At 36.5% G+C, this 26,278-nt stretch overlaps 1 protein-coding gene and 1 long non-coding RNA gene across 7 annotated transcripts in view; one reads left to right on the top strand and one right to left on the bottom strand.

The window, feature by feature from the left end:
* The first annotated feature begins 4,082 nt into the window (after positions 1-4,082).
* LOC123499657 overlaps positions 4,083-26,278 on the top strand; it is a 29,046-nt gene continuing 6,850 nt past the window's right edge. The window contains exon 1 of the long non-coding RNA XR_006673060.1: positions 4,083-4,228. This is a non-coding gene — a long non-coding RNA (uncharacterized LOC123499657). The remainder of the gene's footprint in view (positions 4,229-26,278) is intronic.
* The window catches only part of LOC123499655, a 42,523-nt gene continuing 27,900 nt past the window's right edge, over positions 11,656-26,278 (bottom strand). For 5 of the 6 annotated variants that reach the window (XM_045247996.1, XM_045247997.1, XM_045247998.1 and 2 more), the window contains 11 exons: positions 24,326-25,920; positions 23,872-24,032; positions 22,733-22,911; positions 21,127-21,251; positions 19,542-19,707; positions 19,304-19,429; positions 15,540-15,803; positions 15,131-15,416; positions 14,082-14,242; positions 12,672-12,840; positions 11,656-12,451 (listed from right to left, as the gene is read on the bottom strand). In XM_045247996.1, the coding sequence (XP_045103931.1) occupies positions 12,294-12,451; positions 12,672-12,840; positions 14,082-14,242; positions 15,131-15,416; positions 15,540-15,803; positions 19,304-19,429; positions 19,542-19,707; positions 21,127-21,251; positions 22,733-22,911; positions 23,872-24,032; positions 24,326-25,920 (3,390 nt within the window). In that variant the 3' untranslated portion in view covers positions 11,656-12,293. The remainder of the gene's footprint in view (positions 12,452-12,671; positions 12,841-14,081; positions 14,243-15,130; positions 15,417-15,539; positions 15,804-19,303; positions 19,430-19,541; positions 19,708-21,126; positions 21,252-22,732; positions 22,912-23,871; positions 24,033-24,325; positions 25,921-26,278) is intronic. The other variant, XM_045248001.1, reaches the window with a different exon arrangement.

Genomic DNA, 26,278 nt, shown 5'->3' with positions numbered 1-26,278 from the left:
CCTAATATTACATAGTGGAGGTACTAGTGCACACTACCTACTGTGATGCATCCAAGTAAAACCATCAAGCTGCACTCTCATACAAACATTGAATGCATACAAATGATCTGCTACAGACAATGTTCTTAAAAATAGCAAATTTACATAAGTTAAGATTCACTATGAAGTGAATACCTTCCAATCTTTATATATATATATATATATATATATATATATATATATATATATATATATATATATATATATATATATATATATATATATATATATATATATATATATATATATATATATATATATATATATATATATATATATATATATATATATACACACACACACAATTAATAAGACTGTTATATAGTAATATCACTTGCAACATACATTTCACAGATTTTACCTTTTACTGATAATTCTACAAATTGCTTGATCTTTCAAAATAACATTTATGAGTAAGTGTACACCAAGCAGCAACACCAGCCATGAATGCAACATCACATCACAGAGCCAGCAAACACTGTCATCCATTATACCATCAAGGTAACTGACATGGATGTATAATACAGTATATGGATATTCATATTCATGAAATGTATGATACATGTCAAACAACAAATGGTGAAGTGGCAACCCATATTTTCCAATATATGCAGATTAGTCCAGACAACTACTTTGATTCTGTGTTGAGAAAACCATCTCCACTCTAAGTCAATGCATTCCTGCAGTCCACATGAAGCTACTAAATGCCACACACTAATATACACAAGTACAGATTTGCCAGGAGGGTCACCATCAGTACAGCATTGTAGCATGTGACCTGTACAGTCAATGCAAAAGGAAGCCCTGTCTATTGTGTGTTAATGCTGAAGTGCCTTCCCTTTCTGACAGATAACATAAAGTATGTTCATTCCACTGCTACATGCCCACCTGTCAGAAATCAGTAATACAAAAGCTATAATTTGTTGTATAAGAACTGCATAACTCATAGCTATGCAAAAGTGGCTGCAGTTTGGTCATCACAGCTGATAAAGAAAGAGTAGCCAATTACAAAAATAATCCATAAGTGCACTGACTAAAGGAAGGACTGTGACCAGAGGCAAATACATTATATCGAAATCACTGATATTTGTCACTATCAAAAAGTAGAATGAGGTAGAGATGTTTGTGAAGGACACTCACTCAATGGGGAGACGAAAGTACAAAATTTAGATATGTTTGGCCTTGTGAATGAAGATTACTGACCTCAATGGACACTCACAATGTAACAATACAAAACAAATAATTTGGCATTATCTCACAAAAAGAATCAACATTATGAGCATTGTATTTGCTTCAAGAACCAAAGCATCATACAACTGATAAATTCTTATGCAACTATGTTAATTCTTCTGTGAGGACCTTCCACATACAAATAAAAAAGAAATATTTTTCACAGAATTTCATTAAATCACTGAATAAAATTTGTTAATAATAATGTTATCAAATAGGTCTAGAGATAGGATGTGACTTTTGTGGCCTTAAAGAAATCCTATTGAAAATAAAGTAATGATCATTTCTATCATGCTTATAAACACGTCCTTAGTAAGTCATCTAACTTTCAGGATTAGCAGATATAAATACATACAATATTTCAAATTTGACAAAAAACACACAAAATGCATTTCATTCCATTCCGTTTATACATATATATGTATACCATTTGGCTATATGTGAAACACAGATTTTTATCTCTTCTTAATATACCTGCATGGTCTCTACCTACACACACACACACACACACACACACACACACACACACACACACACATTATATATATATATATATATATATATATATATATATATATATATATATATATATATATATATATATATATATATATATATATATATATATATATATATATATATATATATATATATATATATATATATATATATATATATAATCTTGTATTGACATACATGTGTAATTTATCACTGATTATCTCCAAAACTTTTCATAATATTGCTATGAAAAATGTGATTTGAGACTTAAGTAATGTAAGTCTTCATGCCTGCACTATTACCTCAAGAGAACAAAAATATCCTGGAATGGGTGTTACAGACTGGAGATGCCTGTGCCATGCCAGACATGCTGATACAAGCTTCCTCCTGATTTTTTAATTCTTATCACTTCCACAAACATTGTGGTGCATCAATATTTTTATGATAAAAATAGATTACTATTTGAGTTAAGATATTCAATGTCAAGATACTCAATCATAATGGTTTATTATATTGTAATCATATTGCTTAATATTTAAGAAACTGCAGAGCAGACTCCATTGCCCATTAATCACTCCAGTAAATGCAGGGAACAATGAACTGTGCCAGTGAAAGTGATATTTACTAATATGATCATATAATCTGTAAATTCCTAATTTGCAAATGCATTTTTTTTTTTTTTTTTTTATTTGTTGCTAACTAGATAAAGCTTGATATAATCGGCTTTCTGATTTGCCAACAACTGGCCGCTCCACAATACAATTTTTGCTTTTTCCCTGTGAAGTTCACTATTTCAGATGTGATTCAATATGGAACACAGCAATGAAAAAGGAATAGATCTGTGCTGCAAAATCCTATTTCACTAAAAATGAATGATGAAATGACATGCACTTAAGTCAAAGATGAATATCTATAAAAAAAATATTCTATGCTAATTTTCTCTTAACTGACAAAGTGCATACATTAAAAAAAAATTATGGAACTTAACAAATTTTTCCTGAATGCGATACTGTTATTGGACCTTATAGAGGAAAAAAGGGAAGTATTCTATGAAACATTATAAGTGTTTGACAACAGAAGGGAGGTATGCAACATTTTATGAAATGCTGTTAAGTGTTTGACAACATAAGGGAAGTATGCAACATTTTATGAAATGCTGTTAAGTATTTGACAACATAAGGGAAGTATGCAACATTTTATGAAATACTGTAAGTGTTTAACAACAGTTATTCTAGACTGGACAACTCTTTTTCATAACACAGAACATTTATTCAGCACTTACAATATCTTGAAAACATACTATATATAGTTTATTTTGTTTTGTTTTTTTCTTTTGCTTTACTCAAAATTTGATAACACCATCATATGAAAAAATAGTTCTGTATTCTTATAATCTTTATTTGAAACAGCTTTATCAATTCCTTGAAAAAATACAGTGGACCCTTGGAATTGGAACATCTCAGACTTAGATAAAAAAAAAAATAAAAAATAAATATTTGTAATTTTTACCCTCAGAGTTGGAACAAAATTCTGCCTTGGAAGAACCTGACAATGGACAAAACTAGCAAATCTGGATGACAGTAGTGCTGCTGGTGGGAGGCAAACATCAGTTCCAACTTTGTTTTGGTTCCACTTTGTTGCCTTCTTATTCCCAGCTGAGAGGTCAGGATATTTGACCAGAGTCACTTAACCAGTTAGGATGGTTGACTAATATTTTATATAAGTACACTGATCTCGTAACTGATAAAAATATTTCTTAACTACTATAGTGATAAGGTGTAACACACTGAAATAAAGAATCCATGTAGGACTTACTGACTATGCTAATGGTATTGCTGCCATTAATACCTGATTAAGTGACACTCGCCATGAAACTCACCACCAAAAGTTAAATATTATTAATTTTACACAGGTCAGTTCTTATTTACATAAGTAGAAATCTGGGGTTTTGGAAGGGATTAAAATTATTTACAATGCTTCCTATGGGAAATTTTTGGACTTGGAACAATTCGGACATGGAGCAGCCTTCTGGAATGAATTGTGTAAGAAGTCCGAGGGCCCACTGTAAGTAAAAATAGTAAAGAAAGGTCTATGACTTTAGATTACATTATTTCCTTCCTTTCTGGTCATCTTGAACTCTTTTTAATACACCCTTAATCCAATGTCAGTGACAAAAGAAATGCAAGTATTACATGAGAGAAGTGAATTACAGAGAACATAAATAAATTCATAGCTAATGTTAAAGTAAGTAGGAGGTGGGCTGCCTCATGCTGTTATCTAATCAGCAACAACTTTACAAAATCATTTCAAGCTCTTGACACAAGAGTTGGGAAATGATAGATAGCAAAGGGATCTTGTGAACCAAATCTGACAAAAGTACTGCCCTTGGTGACAACCCAAGGCTGCTTAGGTGGATTCTATTCTGGTTGTAACATGAATTCTGAAGCAGTAATTCTCAAAGGTATAGTGCAAGTTCTGTGTATGACAAAGTTATCTGAAAGCTTTACTAGTCTATGCTTGTTCCTTGTGACATTCTCTTGAGCAAACCTCATCTAAGCATGTGCTTCCCTGTCTGATCCATGTAGAACCTACACACACACACTCACACACACACACACACACACACACACAATCTATAAATCTCTCTCTCTCTCTCTCTCTCTCTCTCTCTCTCTCTCTCTCTCTCTCTCTCTCTCTCTCTATATATATATATATATATATATATATATATATATATATATATATATATATATATATATATATATATATATATATATATATGGGTATTGGTCCTTGGCAGTAGTGCATGACATGACTGCATTTTGTGGTAGGATACTCACTGTACTTCATGGTTAGAAGTTTTTTTCCTGTCCTCAAATGTTACTGTCTTATATTGATGTTTTTGAAAATGAACACATCATGCCATAACCATAGTTAGAATAGGTTAGGTTTGTTTGGTTTACTTGGTCAAAGACACCATAATAGACGAAATTTTGCATCTCCTAAAATGCCTAAGGAGACACACAGCCATATTTGGCAAAAGAAGGACCTCTTAGAAATTTTGTACTATATATATATATATATATATATATATATATATATATATATATATATATATATATATATATATATAGGTAACTCGATTTACACGTATTTGATTTATGCATTTTTGTTATAACGCAACAGAAAAAAAATATTATAATTGATTTAATTTGCACAATCGGTTTACTTATACGCGATTTGGCCCAACCACATTTTCAAACTGAGCGCCAGACGCCAGAGAGTTCCGCAGCTGGCCAATAGGTGGGAGCTCCGCTCTTCTCGTGCCTCATTTGCAGTCTGCCAGCACTAAGTACAGACGGAATCTCTTCAATCTGCCTATAACTCACAAGATGACTCCAAAACGTCCTTCATCTTCTTCGGCATGAGGGGTTATTTTTGATAAGTGGATTTTTGATAAAGTGGTAACGCTCAGAGGAAGATGGTAACTGACTGTGGTGTGAGTGGTGAAGGCAGTGACGCAATGAGTGTTGTGTTTACGTATTCTTTTTGTTGCTTTCTCTTATTATTTTTTGCTTTCTCTTATTATTTCTTGCTTTTCCCTTTATTTAAATACATTTCTAGTATTTAGAATGGTAAATAATAAAAACATGTTAATTTAGCCAAATAGAGTATTATGTACGAATTTTTTTAGATCACATCCCGCATCCCCTCTATTATCTATTGTTTCTTATGAGAATTACATGTTTGTTTTACACGAATTTTGATATACGCGATGCCTCTTGGAACACATCTATCGCGCAAATTGAAAGTTACCTGTATAGTAAAACAAAGGATACCATGACTATCCTAATCTAAAGATCTTCTAGTTCTGAGCTGATGAAAAGAGAATCAAATTAGGACATGAATAAATATTTATCCACAGTTGCATGCACAAGCATGCACACACACACACACACACACACACACACACACACACACACACACACACACACACACACACACACACACACATTTTTTGTGTTTATTTCATATATTAATGTTGATTATGTATGTATTTATGTTATATACAAATACAATACTTGTGATGATTTCTATTCTACTTTGTACATTATGTATCTATCACACAAGACTTATGAGTCTGGAAACACTAATTAGATCAGTAAACATCAATGTGATGTCTTCAGTATCCAAATATGACAATGTGTTTCCTCTGAACAAATGACTAAGTGTTAATATTTACAAACATATCTATGTTGTTGTTGTTGTTAGTAGTAGTAGTAGTAGTAGTAGTAGTAGTAGTAGTAGTAGTAGTAGTAGTGGTGGTGATTGGTGGTGGTGGTGGTGGTGGTGGTGGTGGTGGTGGTGGTGGTGGTGGTGGTGGTGGTGGTGGTGGTGGTGGTGGTGGTGGTGGTGGTGGTGGTGGTGGTGGTGGTGGTGGTGGTGGTGGTGGTGGTGGTGGTGGTGGTGGTGGTGGTGGTGGTGGTGGTGGTGGTGGTGGTGGTGGTGGTGGTGGTGGTGGTGGTGGTGGTGGTGGTGGTGGTGGTGGTGGTGGTGGTGGTGGTGGTGGTGGTGGTGGTGGTGGTGGTGGTGGTGGTGGTGGTGGTGGTGGTGGTGGTGGTGGTGGTGGTGGTGGTGGTGGTGGTGGTGGTGGTGGTGTGGTGGTGGTGGTGGTGGTGGTGGTGGTGGTGGTGGTGGTGGTGGTAGTAGTGGTGGTAGTAGTAGTAGTGGTGGTGGTGGTGGTGGTGGTAGAGTAGTAGTAGTAGTAGTAGTAGTAGTAGTAGTAGTAGTAGTAGTAGTAGTAGTAGTAGTAGTAGTAGTAGTAGTAGTAGTAGTAGTAGTAGTAGTAGTAGTACAGTGATACCTTGATTTACAAGTTTAATTAATTCCATGAGACTCTTACCTAAATTTTTAACTTAAATAATTTTTCCCCACTGAAATAAATTGAAATGCCATTGATCCGTTCCAGCCTCCAAAACGCACCCTATTTTTTATGCATTTTTAGGCAAAAAAAAAAAAAAAAAAAAAAAATATTTATAAATAACAAATATTGTATAAAACATAAGAAAATATAAGAAAAGAAAATGTAAATAAGGAAATTGGTTTTATGATGTATATTTATCTTTGAGATCAGATGAATTGGACACACAAAAGCTGTTGGTGGAGGTGTACGTGAGAGAAGGTAGTGGAGGAGATGGAGGAGTTTGTTTCATTTTGTGCTTTTCCACAACTTTCATTCTCTATAAATTCTAGCTTAATGGCTGAACTGAGCTTATTCATTACACTCTTAATGCTATATTTTATTGCTGAACTTAACTGCTACATTTTTCTTCACTTCTCTTTTGCTTAACTTCATTTTCTTCACAGCTATTTGCTTTTTCTGCCACGCTTACCTCTTTTTTCATCTGCACAGCATTTCACAAAGTAGTTGTCCAAGGCATTTTGTTTCATCCTCTAGTTAAAAACGTGTCATTACACAGTGCCATTTGCTTAGGATCCATGGTCAGACAAAAGAAATTTGCCTAAAAAACAGCACAAAAAGAACATAACGTGCTAAAATAACATGAGAAATGTTTCTAAGCTGTAAACAAAGCCAGGTGAACTGAAAGCGTCAGATATGGGATGGTGGGCATCATTGCGCCAAATAGCAGCAACACACCTGTAGCTACATCCCAACTTGAATTTTGGCTCGCAAAAAATAAATAAATAAATAAAAAAAAAATAAAAAAGTGGCTCATATCTCAAATTTCTCATGTTGTGTGTTCATGACAAGGTTTCACTGTAGTAGTAGTAGTAGTAGTAGTAGTAGTAGTAGTAGTAGTAGTAGTAGTAGTAGTAGTAGTAATAATAATAATAATAATAATAATAATAATAATAATAATAATAATAATAATAATAATAATAATAATAATAATAATAACAACAACAACAACAATAATAATGATAATAACAATATAACAATGTCTAAGCAGATGCTCAAACATCCCTTGTAGCACATATCAAATATTTTGAAACAAAAATTTTACTTTATCTTCTTCATGCTAACATTTTTCATGGAATGTTTACAAACCCTTTCATGCAAATTTTCGATCCTTAACTCAATAATGACTTCAATGACTATTGGGTAAAATCTGCTCCAATTACATACACTTGCACTGCAAACCCCATCCCTACTGGCAATGAGAACATGACTGGATAGAGCAAGATCCTACTGTCACCACCTGTAGCATAACTACATTGTGACTTGGATAAGACAGCAGGAAATGCCCACTGGGAGAACTAATGCTGAAACCTTTCTATTCCAAACAATTATGAGAAATTTTCAGTGTTACCCACACTCAGCTAAGACACAAAAAGGCATGACATACAAAGGTGCAGAGGCTAATCTTGGATGGTATTCAATGTTAAGGAGATCAGTGAATGAGTATATGATGAAGAATGAATGTGGGATTCAATACATGGTGTGTAACATGATGCAAGAAAGCTGTGATTAGCTATAGGTCTCGTTGTGGTGTGAGCTGAGGCAGAGAGCTATTACTGTCTGATGGTGGTGAGAGGCAGTGGTGTTTTGTTACAGTTTGTTTTAGACACTTTTCAACACCCTCGTGTGAAAGGTGGCAATCCCCATCTTTAAAACTTAATGAAATAATAATTTTCATCCTCACCAGGCCATTAAATCAGTACATGTTTTTACATATCACATCATATATATATATATATATATATATATATATATATATATATATATATATATATATATATATATATATATATATATATATATATATATATGCACACATACAGAAGTAATCCATAATTTTTCATGTACATATTTCATTCCTATACCATAACTTATCTACTTACCAACAATAAACTTATGAAATACATATATACCATTTCAAATATGTATATGTAATGGTATAATGTAGTAATATCTACCTGTAATGACAGGAGGACCTACAGTTTTTAACCCTCTGTACAGCCTACATGTGCAGCACATGGTGATGGGATCTGGCTTCATGAAGAACAAGAAGAGTTGGAAAGGGAAGCACACACACACACACACACACACACACACACACACACACACACACACACACACACACACACACACACACACACACACACACAGTGAAGAAGTGATGTCAGAAACAAGTGAGCATAGTTTTAAAGAAAAATAGGATAAGTGTAGATATGGAGACGGGGCCACACAAGCGTAAAGCCCAGGCCCTGTAAAACTACAACTAGGTAAATACAATTAGGTAAATACACACACACACACACACACACACACACACACACACACACACACACACACACACACACACAGGCCACAGTTGGAATATGCACCAGTAATTTGGTCACCGTACATGAAGAAACGTCAAGAAACTGGAAAGAGTGCAGAGGTTAGCAATAAGAATGATACCAGACTTTAAGGAGGTACCGTATGAGGAGAGGTTAAATAGGCTGGAATTAAGCATGTTGGAAGAAAGAAGAGTCAGAGGGGATATGATAACAATGTTCAAAATAGTACAGTAAAACCTCAGCTCACGACCATAATTCGTTCCTAAATCCTGTTCATCATCCGATTTGTTCGTCCCCTGAATCAATTTTTTCCATAAGAATGTATTGAAATACCATTAATCCGTTCCAGACCAAAAAAAAAAAATCATACTTTTGTTCATAAAACCCATTCAAAATAGATCTTTAATGTATGCATGACATGAATGAAATAATTATAAAAAGCCTAAATTGTTTTACTTACCTAAATGCTATCAAAATTATAATAAAATAAATAAAAAAAAAAGGTTATTTACTTGAGAGACTGGACATTGATGGCATGATGGAATGGAGGAGAGGAGGATGGGGAGGAAGACACACAAGATCCGAGAAGACAGTCATGAGAGAGGACTTTGGATGTGCGCAGCGTGCCAGAGGTACACAACAGGTGTGTAGCATCACAAGTCAGTGCCGCTATGTGGGGCCCCGTTATAGCAGAGAGGATAACGCCGAGGAAGCTACAGTAGAGGGCGCCGGTAACATCACCATGCCCAGGAAAAACAGGAGAAAATCGTGGTGTTACGGAGATTATGTTATGTAATATTTTTCGTATGTTCCTGTTTCAATTTTCTTTTGTGATTATGTTTTGTTTTGTTGTTGTGTGATAGCCGGGTTGGCTATCACACAAACGGCTCTGGCAAGCCGTTTAACTACATTCGTCCCCCGAAATATTGCTTGTCCCCTGGGTCGATATATTGACAAATTTTTTGGTCGTCTCCCGAACTGTTCGTCCTTAGAGACGTTCATCAAGCGAGGTTTTACTGTACATGGAGTGGACATATTGGATAGGGAGAACCTGATCACGATGGCATCCAGTAATTACCTAAGAGGGCACCCAAAGAAAATACTGAAGGACTCCTGCACGAGCGACATCAAGAAGTATAGCTTCCCGTATCGGAGCATTGATGCATGGAACAAACTGAGCGTGGATGTGGTGTGTGTGGCGAGTGTCAGTCAAATGAAGGAAAAATTGGACAAGTGCGGACAAAGAGACAGGACATAGAGAGCTACGGCTCGGGCCCTGTAATCACAAATAGGTAAATAGGTAAATACACACACACACACACACACACACACACACACACACACACACACACACACACACACACACACACGCACACACACACACACACACACATTTCCAATAGAGATCATGCCATCACAGTTATATCATAACATGGTGCATTTGAATTTCCTAAAGGCATAATGATCCTGGAAGGTGACTGGGATGCAACCACGTGGGAGAGTTATGGTAACTTTGCATTTTTATGCTGTTAGCTGGACAAAGCTAGATGCTGAACACCTCTTAACACATATCATGTCATTCATGAACTCAAAAGCTGACAATGGCACATGACTTCAAATGTTATAGATGATTTTGATGCTGCAACTTTTCCTTCATGCAGACACATGCAAAAAAAATAAAAATAATAAAAAAAAATGTACATAACATATCTCTCTCTCTCTCTCTCTCTCTCTCTCTCTCTCTCTCTTAAGGTTTCATAACACTGTTCCTATACTGGCAGAAGACAAATGTATCAACAAATGCATTAGGTCCGATCACTGTAGTGTCACCCAGTAGGATATGGAAACTTTATAGTTGAACAAAAATGATAGAATAAATCAAATCATGATTCTATATTGTTGCCAATATATAATGTAAGTGTGGCTATATGATATTGTGTTGCAGAGCTGTAAATCAAAATGCCTTAATCATGTGAGAGAGAGAGAGAGAGAGAGAGAGAGAGAGAGAGAGAGAGAGAGAGAGAGAGAGAGAGAGAGAGAGAGAGAGAGAGAGAGAGAGAGAGAGAGAGAGAGAGAGAGAGAGAGAGAGAGAGAGCGAGGGGGGATAAAATCTAGCCCATGAGCTAAATAGAGGATAAAATTTAGCCTATGAGCTAAATAATCATATCATTAAAATTCTCATATAAATATTGTTTTTATAATGCAATCTTCATGTAGTAATTAACCTGATCTGGAAAGGACTTGTCAGAAACAGTTAAGAATACCAGCATCAGTATGAAAATAGTATCACATATTACTTCCAACATATCACTTGTATCAAAATTATGTAAGGTCAAAATTTTTCCAATATAAATTTTTCACCATCCAACAAATATCTTGTGTATATGTAAAAAAAAAATGTGTGTGTGTGTGTGTGTGTGTGTGTGTGTGTGTGTGTGTGTGTGTGTGTGTGTGTGTGTGTGTGTGTGTGTGTGTGTGTAATTCACTGTTTGATCTGCTGCAGTCTCTGACGAGACAGCCAGACGTTACCCTACGGAACGAGCTCAGAGCTCATTATTTTCGATCTTGGGATAGGTCTGTGTGTGTGTGTGTGTGTGTGTGTGTGTGTGTGTGTGTGTGTGTGTGTGTGTGTGTGTGTGTGTGTGTGTGTGTGCAAATGTTATTTAAAATACTGTCATTTAATATATTTCCTAACTGCATATACCACATCTTTATATAAAATTTTCATTGCTGCTGTGTTCATGACACAAAAGTAAAGTACAAAAAGTGTACTTCACTTATTTTGTTACATTCAATCTGTAAATCAAGCTCAATAAACTTTTTTTTCTTTTTTTTTTTTTTTTTGCTGCTTTTAACCATGCCTGAAAGAACACTCTATAATAAATATACAAGCCATTAAAATCATACATAGCTATCCATTCCTGAGATAAAGCACTATGATGTACAAACCAAAACAGTTTTAAAACTATCATATAATATCTCATAGTTGTATAATCATAAAATAGGAACATAATGCATGGCTGTAATATATTTACATATACTGCAGTATATTTCATTATTACCATATCACAAATCAATGAAAAGTCACATTTTGGAGGGAAGGAATAATGCTGAAACATTTACATTTTCATGTGAATACCCAGTCATTCATGGTCAAATACTTAAGACACTCACAGACACTTCCAAAGAGTGAGGAGGCAGAGTGTAGACAGCAGCAACATTCAAGGTGTGTCTGGGGGAATGGGCAGCAGCTGAGCAGCCATCAAGTCTAACAAGTGGAGGCCGAGGTCAGTCATGACTGCTGGGTGCTGCAGGGAGTCCACCACCCGCATGGCAGCCTGCTGAGTCACCTCTCTTCCAAGCAACACCTGCACCACGCCTGACACACCATATGCCATTGAAATTGAGTTGGACTGAATCACAACTTTTCATGATTGACATGGCAAACAAACAAAATATAGACCCAAACAATTCATGTTTTCCAATGAATTGGTAGAGGCTCTAAAGATGATATTGATAAGCATGAAACTGATGATAATGATGAATCGGAGGAAAGGGAAGAAAGCAATGATTGCACACACAAACCTTCATCACCTTACCTGGAATGAAGTCTTTTAGTGCTTCTTTTAGCTTTTCTCTTGACTCCATGACCTCCTCAAATGAGGGCGGTGGGGGTGACTGTGCCTCAATGGACGCCAAAATAGCTTCCCTTAAGGTCTGGATATACTCCACTGTGTTATTCTCACTGAACAAATGTTCAAGCTCAGTCTGAAATTTAAGTAAAAATTGGAAACACAGTTAACAATTAATTCTTGTTACAAAATATGGCTGCTGTGGTAACAGTGACACTGATTCAACTACATTATTTCCTTTAAACAAAGTTAAATTTTACCAGCAGTAATCTCAATATACTACTTATACACACCTACATAATTTTACTTCATACAGCATGCATCAACCTAAATCAACGCATTACTGATATTTTTTGGTCTTAATTTTTTCATACTAAGGGTGAAAGAGCATTATTTTTCTAAAATGCAATGTAGATATTCCCTGCTATTCAACTCATCATTAAACAATATTTCCCTTTTACGATTAATGTTCTTTACTATCCTTTGTCTGCTACACACTCTGTTATGATTCCTTTTAACAATATCTTGTGTATGCATTTGCTGGCTATGCATGCAAGCAGACCTACAGTGAACCCTCAGTTTTTGTCCTATTTTATCATAAAAGATAGCCTATGATATCTGATAAAATACAACTTAAATCATGGTGTGGATTGAAGAAATACCAACACATATTGGTAGGTGACACACAATTGGCCATAGCCTTACCAGTAGCCAACCTAAATACTTTATATTTTTACTGTTTACTCTGTCTATCAAATTCCAGGTACTGTATAAAAATCCCTTTAAGACTACTGAACACTCAATCTATTTTTACAAAACTTTGCAAATTCCGATACATTTAAAAATATAGAATGTTTGTTTTATTCTATGAATATCCTAGGTCTTAAAATGAGAAAGTTTACTGATACACTGTCAGTCAAATGAGAGACCTTGAGAATGGCAGGTGATGTATTGGTTCCCATCCACTTCCTTTTTTTTTTCTCTCTCACTAAATAGCATTTTGATTGTAGTGTCAATATAATATGGACTATAATGAGAGTAAGTACAAAAATCATTTTCATCTATTCATTTCTATTGCTTTATTCTTGTGTTTATCTTAATTATGTAAGATATATTTTATTACTTTAGACAATAACTATATTTGCATACAATATTTCATGTTTTTTTTATGGGTTCTAGCAGGCACATATATAAAGATCTTGGAAAACATTCTTATTCTTTGTATTCAATCATAAGTTATCTATGCAATCAGTCATTTTACAATTATATTTTCAGAAATATAACACAATTGTATGGGAATACCTATAGTCAATGAACCTTGGAAATCACTCAGCACAGCAATATTTGCATACAATATGGCTGACAGCAGTGGCATACCTGCAACCACTTGTGAGCGATCTTGGCAAATGTACGGGTGAGGAGTGTGACACATGGCTGCCGGGTGATGGGGTGGTCACAGGGTGCCAAGAGCTCCACCATAACATCCAACATGCTGACAGACAATGGCCAGTTCTCCCAAGATGTTCTTCCATCCTCTCCTGCAAAATTAGATTAAATATTCTCACAAATGTGAAAAGGATGATACTATTATTTCATCAAAATAATTGCTAAACGTGTTAAAAGTACAATAAAAGTCATGTACACACACAGAAAAATTCAAGGCAGTACCATACCTCTTAAGTTTTGCATTTCACTTGCATGACCTATTCAAATCTGTCACATACAAATTTTTAACATGCAATTCAACTCTAACTGAAATTTCTAACCTGACATTCTTTTCACCTCTTTCCACACCTCTGCTTTCTTTCCCACTGTAGAGGAGGAACAAGGACTGGATAAGAGAAGATGTAGGAAGATGAGCAGATAGAGGAGATGGAGGGCACTTTAAAACATTTTGCTTGACCTCACACATATAATACGAACAAGGTAATTTAATTAGCTTCACTGGTTGTTGATGTCAACTCATCAATGTCTGGGATAAAATCAGTCAAAACAGACATCTTGATTGTTAATTGACTGTTGAGACTCAGATAAATAAACACACAATAAATGACTATGGTAATGTGGCCAGTAGAGTATATAGTTCCATGACAGGAAAAAAGGAAACACAAAAGATGACAAAGGTTACAGAAAATTACATGGCTCTCATTATCAACAAGTGAATGTCTCCCTTCCTAAGCAAATAGCAATCTTACATTCACATCTCTATCACCAAATATGTGATTCCTCCATTTTCACCTCATTGTTTGTTTTTTATATCCCGGTCAGTAGTGATAGCTACAATAAGAAGGATGGGATATGTGAGGTCACAGATATTGAAAAATAAGGGAGATTGAATGAGAAAAAGAGGAGATGAAGGTGAGTAGAAATATATTTAAAAACTAAACTTTCTGAATCTTGAATCAGTCATATGCATGTATACGTACCATTTACCGAGTCCTGGTTACTGCTGCGTCGAGAGAGAGCATCATCGTCATCACAGCCATCACCCCGAGGTCTGGGGCCCGGGGGAGGCAGGTGGGGAGGCACGTGGAACAACTGGTCCCTTTTGCCAAAGTCACAACAGCCAACCACGACAGAATGATGGTGCAGCTGGTCTGACAAAAACTGGGACTCTGTGCGAGTTTCTCTGGCCTCATATGCAGATTCTACTAGTTCATCGTGGTGGGCTCCTGAGACTTCCATGATCAACAAGGCTTCAATCTGGCAGTCCTGTTATGAATTGAAAATTTAATAAACTGATGTCTTTTTACTTAAGTGTTATATAGATATCCACTATCTAAATTATGAGCAGTTTACCATGAATATACATAACAGCATCAATATAATAATCACCTCTTCCTCTGCTGTGATGTCTAGCTTCAATTCATACTCTCCTTTTGTCCCACTTGACAAAAATGCTGCCAGCTTGTTACGTTCACTCAGTATTCCACCCCCTGATCTGCTCCTCAACATCACATCTCCACCTGAGCCAGTTCCTAAACCACCACTGCTGCTGCCTGCACCCTCAGAGCTTCCACTTTGGTTGTCTGAAGACTCAAAACTAGGAAGTGCTGTTTTCAAGCTATGGAAGACACCTGACACAGTTTTGGCCAAGAGCTGTAAATAGAAAAATAAGAAAAAACTGCCATGTTTATTGCAGTTCAAAGTTCTAACTAGATGTGACAGCTTTAAGAGCCAAGCTGGGAAAGCACTTACTTCCTCTTTGAAGGAAAAAAAACTGGAAATCAAGGAATCAATAGCAATTACTGCCATACCTTGAGTCATTAATGCATACTGTTCACTACATCTTTAACCTGTAAACTGCATAATAGGCTTCTAAAGGTAATACCCATGGTGCACAATTATCGACAAAAACTAGTCCTTAAAAACAATTTTTACTGTAATAAGATAAAACATTGTATGGAAAAGTAGAGGAAAACTAAATATTAGTTTATAATGTATATTAGTTGAGGCATGGTAGCGCAGTGAAGCTGTGCAGTTGATGACTTGGAAGTTGCAAGCTGGTAGATAGTTGCTGTGGTGGTGAGCCAACTGATGGACAGATAGTTGTGTTGTAGGGGAGAGGATGCCTAGATGAAGCAGTAAACAGGGTATGGTAATAAACAGTGGGAGATTTACTTACAATTGAGGATAATCTATTTGATCTGTACAGAAGGCTACACTATTTCAATATAGCCTAACGTAAAGTAAAAGTTTCTTCTACTGTATCATCAACACACAAGCAGTTATTTGCAACACAGTAGGAAGCATGGACTCACTATGTGTTCCCAAACCACTTCAAGACTTATGAGAATGAAATATAGGCCACCAACTTAAAAAACAGCCTTGACATCAAATGCTTGCTGAATAGAAATTAGTCAATAGGCATCCCGGTACATACATGCAGACGCCTTGGTCTAACAGAAGATGCTGGCAGAAGTGGAGGACGGTGAACATAGGTGGAGATGGGAGGAGTTTATTTTGTTTTGTGCTTTTTCAGTTACTTTCATTCATCATAAACTGTTGCTTAATTGCTTAACTTATTTTACACATTATATTTTGTGTAACAAGTTTGTACTCATTCACTCAGCATGAAAGTACAGTGAAGCCCTGGTTTTCCATGATTCAATTATCACTTGTTGACTTTCATGTGGTTTTTCATTAGAACTTCACTATTTTTACAATGAATAAATCTCACTTTATTATGAAAAAACTGCTATTTATTTAATAAAATACAAGCTAAATCATGAAGTGGCTTGAGGAAATTCCCAGACATAATGGTAGGTGGCACACAATTGTGTGGAGCTTTACAAGTAACCAATTCAAGCACTTAATGTTTTTACTGTTTACTCTTTTTACTGAATTTTGGGTATAATGAACACTTTAATGCTACTGAATATTCACAAATTATGACATCAAGGTATGTATTTATTCTACAAATATCTTAAAATGCAGGAAACTTTTCTGATACACAGCTAATCATATGTTTGGGAGATGAACTGTTGTTGTGACTGTCAGTAAATTACCTTGAGAATGGCCAGTGACACTGTTCTCTCTCTCTCTCTCTCTCTCTCTCTCTCTCTCTCTCTCTCTCTCTCTCTCTCTCTCTCTCTCTCACACCATATATGTTTGTTATATTGAGCTGCACAACTGCTTCATCATGTTCATTCCTCTCATCCATCATGAGTGAGCACCTAAGCTGAATTCTCTTATTAATAAAAACAATAAATACTCACTTTAGTGGTAATGTCAATATAATGCATATTGTAGCATTTCACAGATGCCTTTATAACAAAATCACATGTAAAATTGGGATTCAATGTACAATGCCATTTGTTTGGATGACTGACTGCTGTGCTGTCATGCCTTACTAAACTACACTAAGTGCAAAATTATTTTTATTGATTTTTATCTTATTATTTTATTTTTGTTTAATACATTTATGCCGTGTTTTATTGCTCTAGGCCAGAGGTTCCCAATCTTTTTGTTCCTCTGTACCACTTGTGCATTTCAATAGATTCCTGTGTACCCCTAAAATTTAGGATAAGAAAGCAACAATGACAAGTAGCGTCATCACACCTTCACTAGCCGTGAGTATCAGCAAGACTGAGTGACTCAGGCAAGTGTGCGGCCGGTGCCACCCGCTACTGTCTCCAGTCAGCAAACATGTGTCATACCTACTCTTTTCAGGCCTGGTAAGGGTACACATCATAGCCGTGGCAATGCAATGCAAAGTATGTTGTCTCTATATAGATTAATCATATACGTACATGTATATGTATATTTCTTTACTTTTCTTTCCAGTTTCTTAGCTTTCTTTTATCCCAGATCCTTGAAAGTGGCACAGATTCTATGCTGAAACATGTAAAGTTTACAAAGATGTTGTTCGGTGCACTTTAGGAACATGCAAATTACCATACCTAATGGCATATAAGACATACAGGCATATATAAGATGCACCCTGATTTCAGGTCAAATTCAGGAAACAAAGTTTTTAGTGTATTCAAGTATGTACTGTTAAAGCAATCTAACAGCATCTTATACAAGCAGAAAACAGGGTCAATTTGCAGTTTCACCTACAATGGAATCTGGTGTATGGCTTATGTTTTTCTGGTGAGAAATGTGGTGAAATGATTGGTGGTATAAGTCACTTCAATCACAAATGAAAATTTTTCAAGTTATGATTGTTTTTGAACTCCAACTTATGCCTACCTCTCATTCCCAATGATCTTGGGGCATCTGTGGGAAATTGGATTTTTTGGGTGGAGGAGCATTAAAGTGAGTAATGTGTTACAAAAAAGATCACAAGCAAACAAAATCACATAAAAAAATTATTTTGATGGTGGAGGGTGGCAGGTGGACGTGGTGGCCCAGCTGATGGTTTGTTTACATCAAGCAGTGTTGCCACCATTACACTTCGGGCAATATCCGTTATACCACAGCCCATGGCTCAAAAGCCCTTGCTGCTACTCTATTGTCATGCTCCTTGGCATAATGTACCACTTGTAGTTTGTAGGAGATTGTGTAGCTCAATCTTTTTCTTCCTGCTGCCATAACAGTGAGTGTTGATATGATTTGTTATGATTCAATCGGATTGGATGTAGAGTCGGAGGATAGCCTTTGCAACAGCCACCCTCGTGTCGTTTTTTTAGTTGTTCCTGGTTTATTTATTTTTTCCTTTTTTTCCCAAGCAACTTTATAGCTATTTTCTTCTTTTCCTTCACTATCAATTTTGTGATCAAGAACTTGCTGTTACTACTCACTGCCAGATGGCATCGAGTCAGGATTTCAATCAGCTGATATTTATAGACATGCATCATCCTCACAGGTTAGATTGCTTTCATTTTTATAAAAATTAGTTTTTAAAGTAATAATAACAATACCAGCCATAAGATAAAAACAATTAGGGCAGATAGAGGTAAAGATCATGAGCCAGGTTAGTGAGAATAAAGCATACGGGAAGTCTTAACTTCACATATTAGACACAGGGCGATTTTTTCAGCCAAGATTTTGGGAAAAGGTGCATCCTGTATGCCATCAAATATGGTAATCATCTATGTGTGTTGGCAAAATGCATCATTTACACTAGTTATTCCTCCAGTGGTATAATGACTTACCTTGTCTAGGCGAGGAACATGCAACTCTAAAGGTTTCTTGACAAAAGAAACTGAAGCATCAGAACCATAGGCCAAGAATTCCTTGACAGGCGTTGATATATTCACCTCAGGCCGCTGGATGACAGACTGGTGGTTCAAAGGCATGTGTGGGTAAGATGTGATATGGTCATGACATGTTTCCTAATAACAATATTTTCACAAGTACAATCTTCTTTGACTAACTTTCACACATATATACCTGAAGATATTTTTCTAGGAACTGTTTACGAGTAGCAATTGTGGCAGAGTCTAGTTTACTGAAGGGTAGATTGAGCCACTTGTTGGGACCCTTAACCCCTTTCATTGCTGCTCGTAGTTTGGCGTCACCTTCTAAAGCATCGTGAAGAGTGTGAAATTCACGAAATCTGTAGAGAAAACATTTGAAGCATTAACCTCTTCACTCCAGCCAAGAGAAAATGGCTGTCAGCGCTGTACCAGGGCTGGGTAGGGGTGGGGAGATACTTCACTCAAAGGCAGCTCTCTCTCTCTCTCTCTCTCTCTCTCTCTCTCTCTCTCTTTTATACCATGTGTGCATTTCACAGAAATTTATGGGCTAAAGGGACTACTTTTTTGGGGCACCTCCTATCTCAAAGCCCACCCGCTAGGAAACCATTGCCCCAAGTGAGGAAGCCCAACCTACACTTGGACCGTGGACAGGATTCAAACCTGTGCGCTTGGAGACCCCTAGGACCCCAAAGCCCGCATGGTTCCACTGTCCCTCTCTCTCTCTCTCTCTCTCTCTCTCTCTCTCTCTCTCTCTCTCTCTCTCTCTCTCTCCTCTACAGAATTAATAATGATGATAAGTGACTCTTCATAACAGGTGCATACATTAAGAAATAAACCCATAAAAATTTTTGTGAAAAAATTATAATTTGCCTTCTCTTGGCCATTTTTTGAAGATGACAAATGAGAGAAAATGTTCATTTTATGGTAACCTAAATTAATGGTACCATAAAAAAGTAAATTAATAAAATAAACTTGGTTCCGTGAGAGTGGCATAGGCAGGGTGGCACAGGAATGGTGAAACACCAGAAATTATCATACAGTACAAGCACCACAGAAAGAAAAGAAATGCCTACCAGTGTACTCAGAATAGAATGTTAAAAAAATTTATTAAAAAAAAAAGTCTCCAACTTATCTGACATCCAGCTTATTCAGGTTTGATGTAAGCAGCATTTACTGTATATCCTTTCAATAATGTGGGGAGTAAAAATGTACAGCATAATCTAGATGCAGTGTGACCAGCGCAAAATATAACTTTAATATTTTTTTTCCAAAAAAAGTTAATCCTAGTTTCCTATTTGCCTTACTTCAAGCCTTCATGCATTGTTTTCTTAGATAAATATTGGAGCTAACTGTAACTTCTAAATCTTTCTCATATCCTAAACATTACAGAACTTTGTGCTTTATTGTGTGTCTGTGTGGATTTGCTTCCATTTCCATTCAGCAAATAACTGACTATTATTTGTCGTAATACAAAGATTGTAAAAAATACACTTGAAATATAATAGATCTGCACCCATGCCTTTGAAAATGATGAAAAAAAAAGGGAAACACATTCTCTTGTAAATCTCTTATCCTTGGCTTTTGCCACAAGTAAATGAGGATAAAATTATATCATAGTTTAGGAAATTTGTGCACTTTTCAGACTCTTAGATTCCCACCTTCTCTTGACACATTCTCTTGTAAATCACTTATCCTTGGCTTTTGCCACAAGTAAATGAGGATAAAATTATATCATAGTTTAGGAAAGTTGTGCACTTTTCAGACTCTTAGATTCCCACCTTCTCTTGACACAGTTTGTCTGCAGCACCATGCGAGGCTCAGACACTGGTGGTGGGTCACTGGAGCCTTCCTCTCCGCCTTCCTCGGTGATGGTTGGAGTCTCACACAAATAGATGGCATCATACTGAAAAAAATCACCAATATTGGATGGTTATTTTCTTTCTAATGCAAACCTTTAAAAATGAGAAACTGAAGACAGACAGAGAAAGAAACCTAATTTCTCAGTAAATTCTATGGTATTCAGATTTTTAAAGTATAACAATGTAGAGAAAATAAGATGCAACACCAAATACAACATCTTCATCATGGTCTCGGATGAAATCCACTATCACAAAAAGAAACTTGAGTAAGACACATTGATAGTACTCATATCTCCCATCATATGAGGCGTCTCGTGCTGAAGGGGCGTAACTGTCACTAACATAGTTTTGAGAAAAACGCCCTTAAAGTTAGACAATGATAACGCGGTCAAAAATGGATGAAAACGTAATGTATTATACACCAATGGAAAGCTTTTAAAACCAGTTTTCACATGAAATGGGTATTGGGATAAAAAAAAATGCCATTTTCACAATAAAAAAATCCCTTGAAACATCAACCATCAATAGAAATGGTGTCAAACCAGGGAGGAATTAACTGTTAGAAACTTCCATTATATACTTTTTAATGAAAAAATGGTGGATAATACTAGAAATTACATGTTAGGGTGTGAAAAATTACCAAATCTTTAAAAATCTATTAATAATCATGACTGTCCATGGCCCAAAAGGCATCAAATATCACTTAATATTATCAGCACCAACCTTGGCAAAACACTTATTTTTGCACTTACAATCTGGGTCAACCTTTCGTGCCGCCACAACCTTCCCTTCCTGACTTCCTGACTCACATACTCCTCACCTCGGTTTCTCTTCGCCTTCCTCATGTTTTTTTTCCACGTCTCCGGTCGTCTACGCTTACTCGCCTTAAGCACTGACACTTCCCCTCCACTCTGGTCACTCATTTTGGCAGGTAAATCCATAAGAAAAATGGCTGAAAACAGGGAGAGTTCCCAGGAAGATGCAACACGTGTTGTAAGAATGGCGCCACTTGACTGAAGAAGCGGGATGGTAACGTGGCTATGACTGGCTGAGCAGTGGCTTTCCCGCAACCCGCGCTCCCATTGGCTAGCTCGCAGTGGCTCATAAGCTACTTCAACTCTGGAATTTCAGACCTCCTCCACACACTTATTGGGTGTTGGTACCTGACTCTAAACCCTCTGCCTTGGGGTCATAGAGGTGGCTATCGGGTGTTTTTTTTGTCACGTGGCGTACGAGACTGCCATCTACTGGGAACTGGTACTAACTCAAAAACAGTCATGGTGGCGGTTACGCTACTTCAGCACGAGACTCCTCATATATCACCATAGTCTTTCATTGTATGTATCATCTTATATGAAGGAGAATGTTTTCAAGAGTTATAAACATTCAGGAAATAGGTTTTATACTTCTTTAAAACTATCTCTTTATTATTTATATGTTAGCCATCCCTTACACTCACAACAGAAGCATGAAGAAAATAGTACTTCACAATTTTCCCTCATGTCAAAGAATCACTTATCCTCACCTGAATTGTGTAGAGTGTATACTGTGTCCCTCCAGGCTCTGTATGCACCTCCGTTGAGGGGACACACACACTTAGAAACACACGCCCATCAAGAGGAATTTCTGCAGCTTCTAAAAGTTCTTCATCTGCAATGCCATTTCCACAAGACTCCAAACTTGAGACTGATTTTACTGAAGCTGCTGAAATTAATGCCTCTTTAATATACTACTTCATAAATAAATTTATAAATACTTAAAGAAGTTTATAGTTTACTCTGAGTTTCACATTTATATGAGAATCAGAGCTTGCAAAATACAAAAATAAGTTACAATTATTAATCTGATGAAGTTTGGCATGATTTCTCTCCATAAACAAGTGATATAGAGTGAAACAATAAAATTTTAAAAGCAATTAATTCAGCAAAGTTCTCTCACATAAATTATTTCAATTTAACCAAGCATAAGGTATACATGATGAAGTAAAATATTAACGTCAGAGATGGATGGCTAAGCATGCAAACAATACTTCATACATACAACACTTGAGGTTGCAAGCATTCACAAATCAGTAGGAGGAATAATATTACTCTGGTTCAGTAATGTGGATAGAATGGATAGACTAACTGAATTAAATATTAAATATGTTAGGCATTGAAAAGTGAAAGCTGCAACACCACTGGGTAGACTAAAAAGAAATGGGATGAACTTCTGAGAAACCATCTAGTAAACACAGGAAGTGACGAATCAAGAGCTTCCCATTTGTTGAAGAAACTTATGCATATCACTTCAGTACTCCAGTTAATGTTAACCAACACTTTGTTACAAGATGCTATAGTGACAAATCAAGAGCTTCCCATTTGTTGAAGAAACTTATGCATATCACTTCAGTACTCCAGTTAATGTTAACCAACACTTTGTTACAAGATGCTATGCGACTAAGCCTTACTAAAGCACTGAACAACGCCAACACTGACAGTCTTGCACAATCTATAGAAAGAGTTATAAATTCTTGCTGACTGCTGTTACTGTGTTCTGAGCTCAGGCCCTTCACACCCCATCTTCCCATGAGCAATGTTAAAGGCTAAGATAAGGATAGTCTAAAACACAGCCATACGCCATACACCATAAACTTCACTCTGCAAACCCTTCACCAAGACAGACCTAAAGATCCAGAGCTGTCTTTGTGTGTGAAGGTGAAGCGGGACTTCTCCAGGTTGTAGCGCCCGGGGTCAGACTGAGCAGACTTGGGCTCACTCTCACTGGAGCCATATGAACTCAAGCTTCCAAGGCTGTGCTGACTCTCCCTTTCACTTAGGAGGGATCTGAAGTTGTGGATGATTGTTTTTCTCTTTTACTATTAAATGCACAAAAACAATTACCTATCAAACATTGACTGAATTCTAGTACTGAAAGTTCATGCCAAAGTTAATTTCTTTACAGCCTGTAATGTTAGTTAGTTTAAATCAGTAAAAGCTTAAAAATGTTAATGAGACCCAATGTTGTTACTGTACTGATCACAACTGCTCAAGATGCAAATTAAGAGATGAAATTTTGAGAAAATACATATCATACTTAACATGAAAATGCATTCAATGTTAACTCATGCAGATCATACCTAAGTTTAGCTATTGATGAAGCTAAGTCCTCACTTTCTTCATAAATGGGTGAAAGGTCAGGATTTTCCCATCCAAATCCAGCATTACCCAGTGGAGGAGAGTCAGGAATTTCTAAGGTTCCTGGGGGATCACTCTCCTTGGTAGGTGTCACTGTGGGTGCTGTGTGAGAAGACTGGCTCTGATCTGGAGTCGTGGACAAACGAGAAGCATCATCCTTGGCTTGCAACACTTTTAAGCATTCACTTTGATTCATCTTTTCTGAGTCACACTCTTTGGAAGTTAGCTTCTCATTTTCTAGGGAAACCTCATCAATTCCATCATTCTTATCAAATGAAAGCATCTTAATCAAGTGACCCTTTTCTTTTCTATTAGCAACATCATCATTATTATTTTCAATGGATTCCTTTCTTTCAGTATCTCTAATTTCCTTAGTTTCTACATGGTCTAATTCTCCCAGTGATGAATGCAATGTTTTTGTTTCAACACCCAAAGTTGCACTTTCTTCACCATTATCGATAAGATTTCCACAGCTCTTACTGCGAGGAATGTCTCTCATATTTGGTACTAGAGTTTTTCCATCAGGTCCCTTAATAGTAGCTTCACTGTCTTCAATTTTTATCTCAATGCTGCCCTTCTGACTTATTTCACTTATCTTTGGCACTAAGGAGTTTTCAGCAATGGATGATGGACTAGATACTTCCTTTACATTCTTATCACTAGTTGTGGTGGAACAGCAGAGCATCTTGTAGTCTTCTTCCTTCATCCCCTCTACTACATTGCGAGAAAAGGGATTTTTCTTCTTTTTCACAGGAGGAATGTCAACAAAGCACTTATCTTCTATAGGACTCTCCCACATCTTGCTAACAAGAGGCTGGTAAGGAGGAGACGACGAGTCAGGTAGCAGCGGCCCAGCAGTTGTAGAGATTAGTGTGCCCAAGGCTGAGGAGACTGTTTTATAATCTTCTTCCTCACTGCTTTCTTTCTTCTCAAGGCTAGAACTCCTAACATATTCTACTAGTTCTTCAGCATTTTCAAACTTTTTTTCATCATCTTTATTATCCAAAGAATTTGAAGACCCTTCACTGAGTTGAGTAGATTGAGATCTTGCAGGATTCAATTGTTGCAATTCAGAGAGTGTTTCCTCTTCAATGGAGGGAAGACCAGTATGCAATGCCCTCTCATCACTGATCACTTGTGGAGCACTTGTTAGCCCCTCTAAAGACTTGGGTATTTTTATATTTTCTTCTCTTGGTGAGCTTCTTTTATGCTGGCCATTTCTGTTTTGTACATCTTCCATCCCTCCTGAGAGAATTTCAGTCAGCGTACTATTAAGCCACTGAGTATCACAAAGAAGGTCCACAAAGGCCCGCAAAACATTTTGAGCAAAGAGGTCTCTCAGTGAGATCAGAATGAGGTCACAACGTGTCACCTCAACAGGCAGATAGTGTAGCAGGAGAGCTTGTGCTAACTTACGATAATACAATTTCAGGGACTCTTGACTTTTCAGGGCTGGATGTAAAGGTTTATACTTGGCTTGAAGCTCTTCTAAACCAATTTTGCTGAACATTTCAAAGTCTTTGTGCTTCTTGGACACCTGTTATAAAACAATTCTGTTACTTCCTTCTACTGCTATTTTACATATTCATTATAATTATCAACAGAATACACACATGTGGTGGAATACATGTCAGTATGATATATATATTAATCTCTATGTTTAAACTATAATTTTTATTTTCATGTAAAAGAGAAAACTGGCCAAGGGCAACATAAGGAGCAAAAAAAATTTTAAATAAATAAATAAATAAATAAATAAATAGAAATAGAAAAAGTCCATCTAGTTGCCAGTCCCCAAACAGGTCTGAGGGAGTTAGGAGAAAAAAAAGATAAATGTCTTGGAACCTCTCTCTTAAGTATTGAAGTTGGAAATACAGAAGCAGGTAGGGCATTCC

Source organism: Portunus trituberculatus, chromosome 50 (assembly GCF_017591435.1).
Source record: "Portunus trituberculatus isolate SZX2019 chromosome 50, ASM1759143v1, whole genome shotgun sequence".
Lineage (NCBI taxonomy): Eukaryota > Metazoa > Arthropoda > Malacostraca > Decapoda > Portunidae > Portunus > Portunus trituberculatus.
Note: the sequence above shows the minus strand (reverse complement) of the source record. Positions and strands in the feature narration are given on the sequence as shown.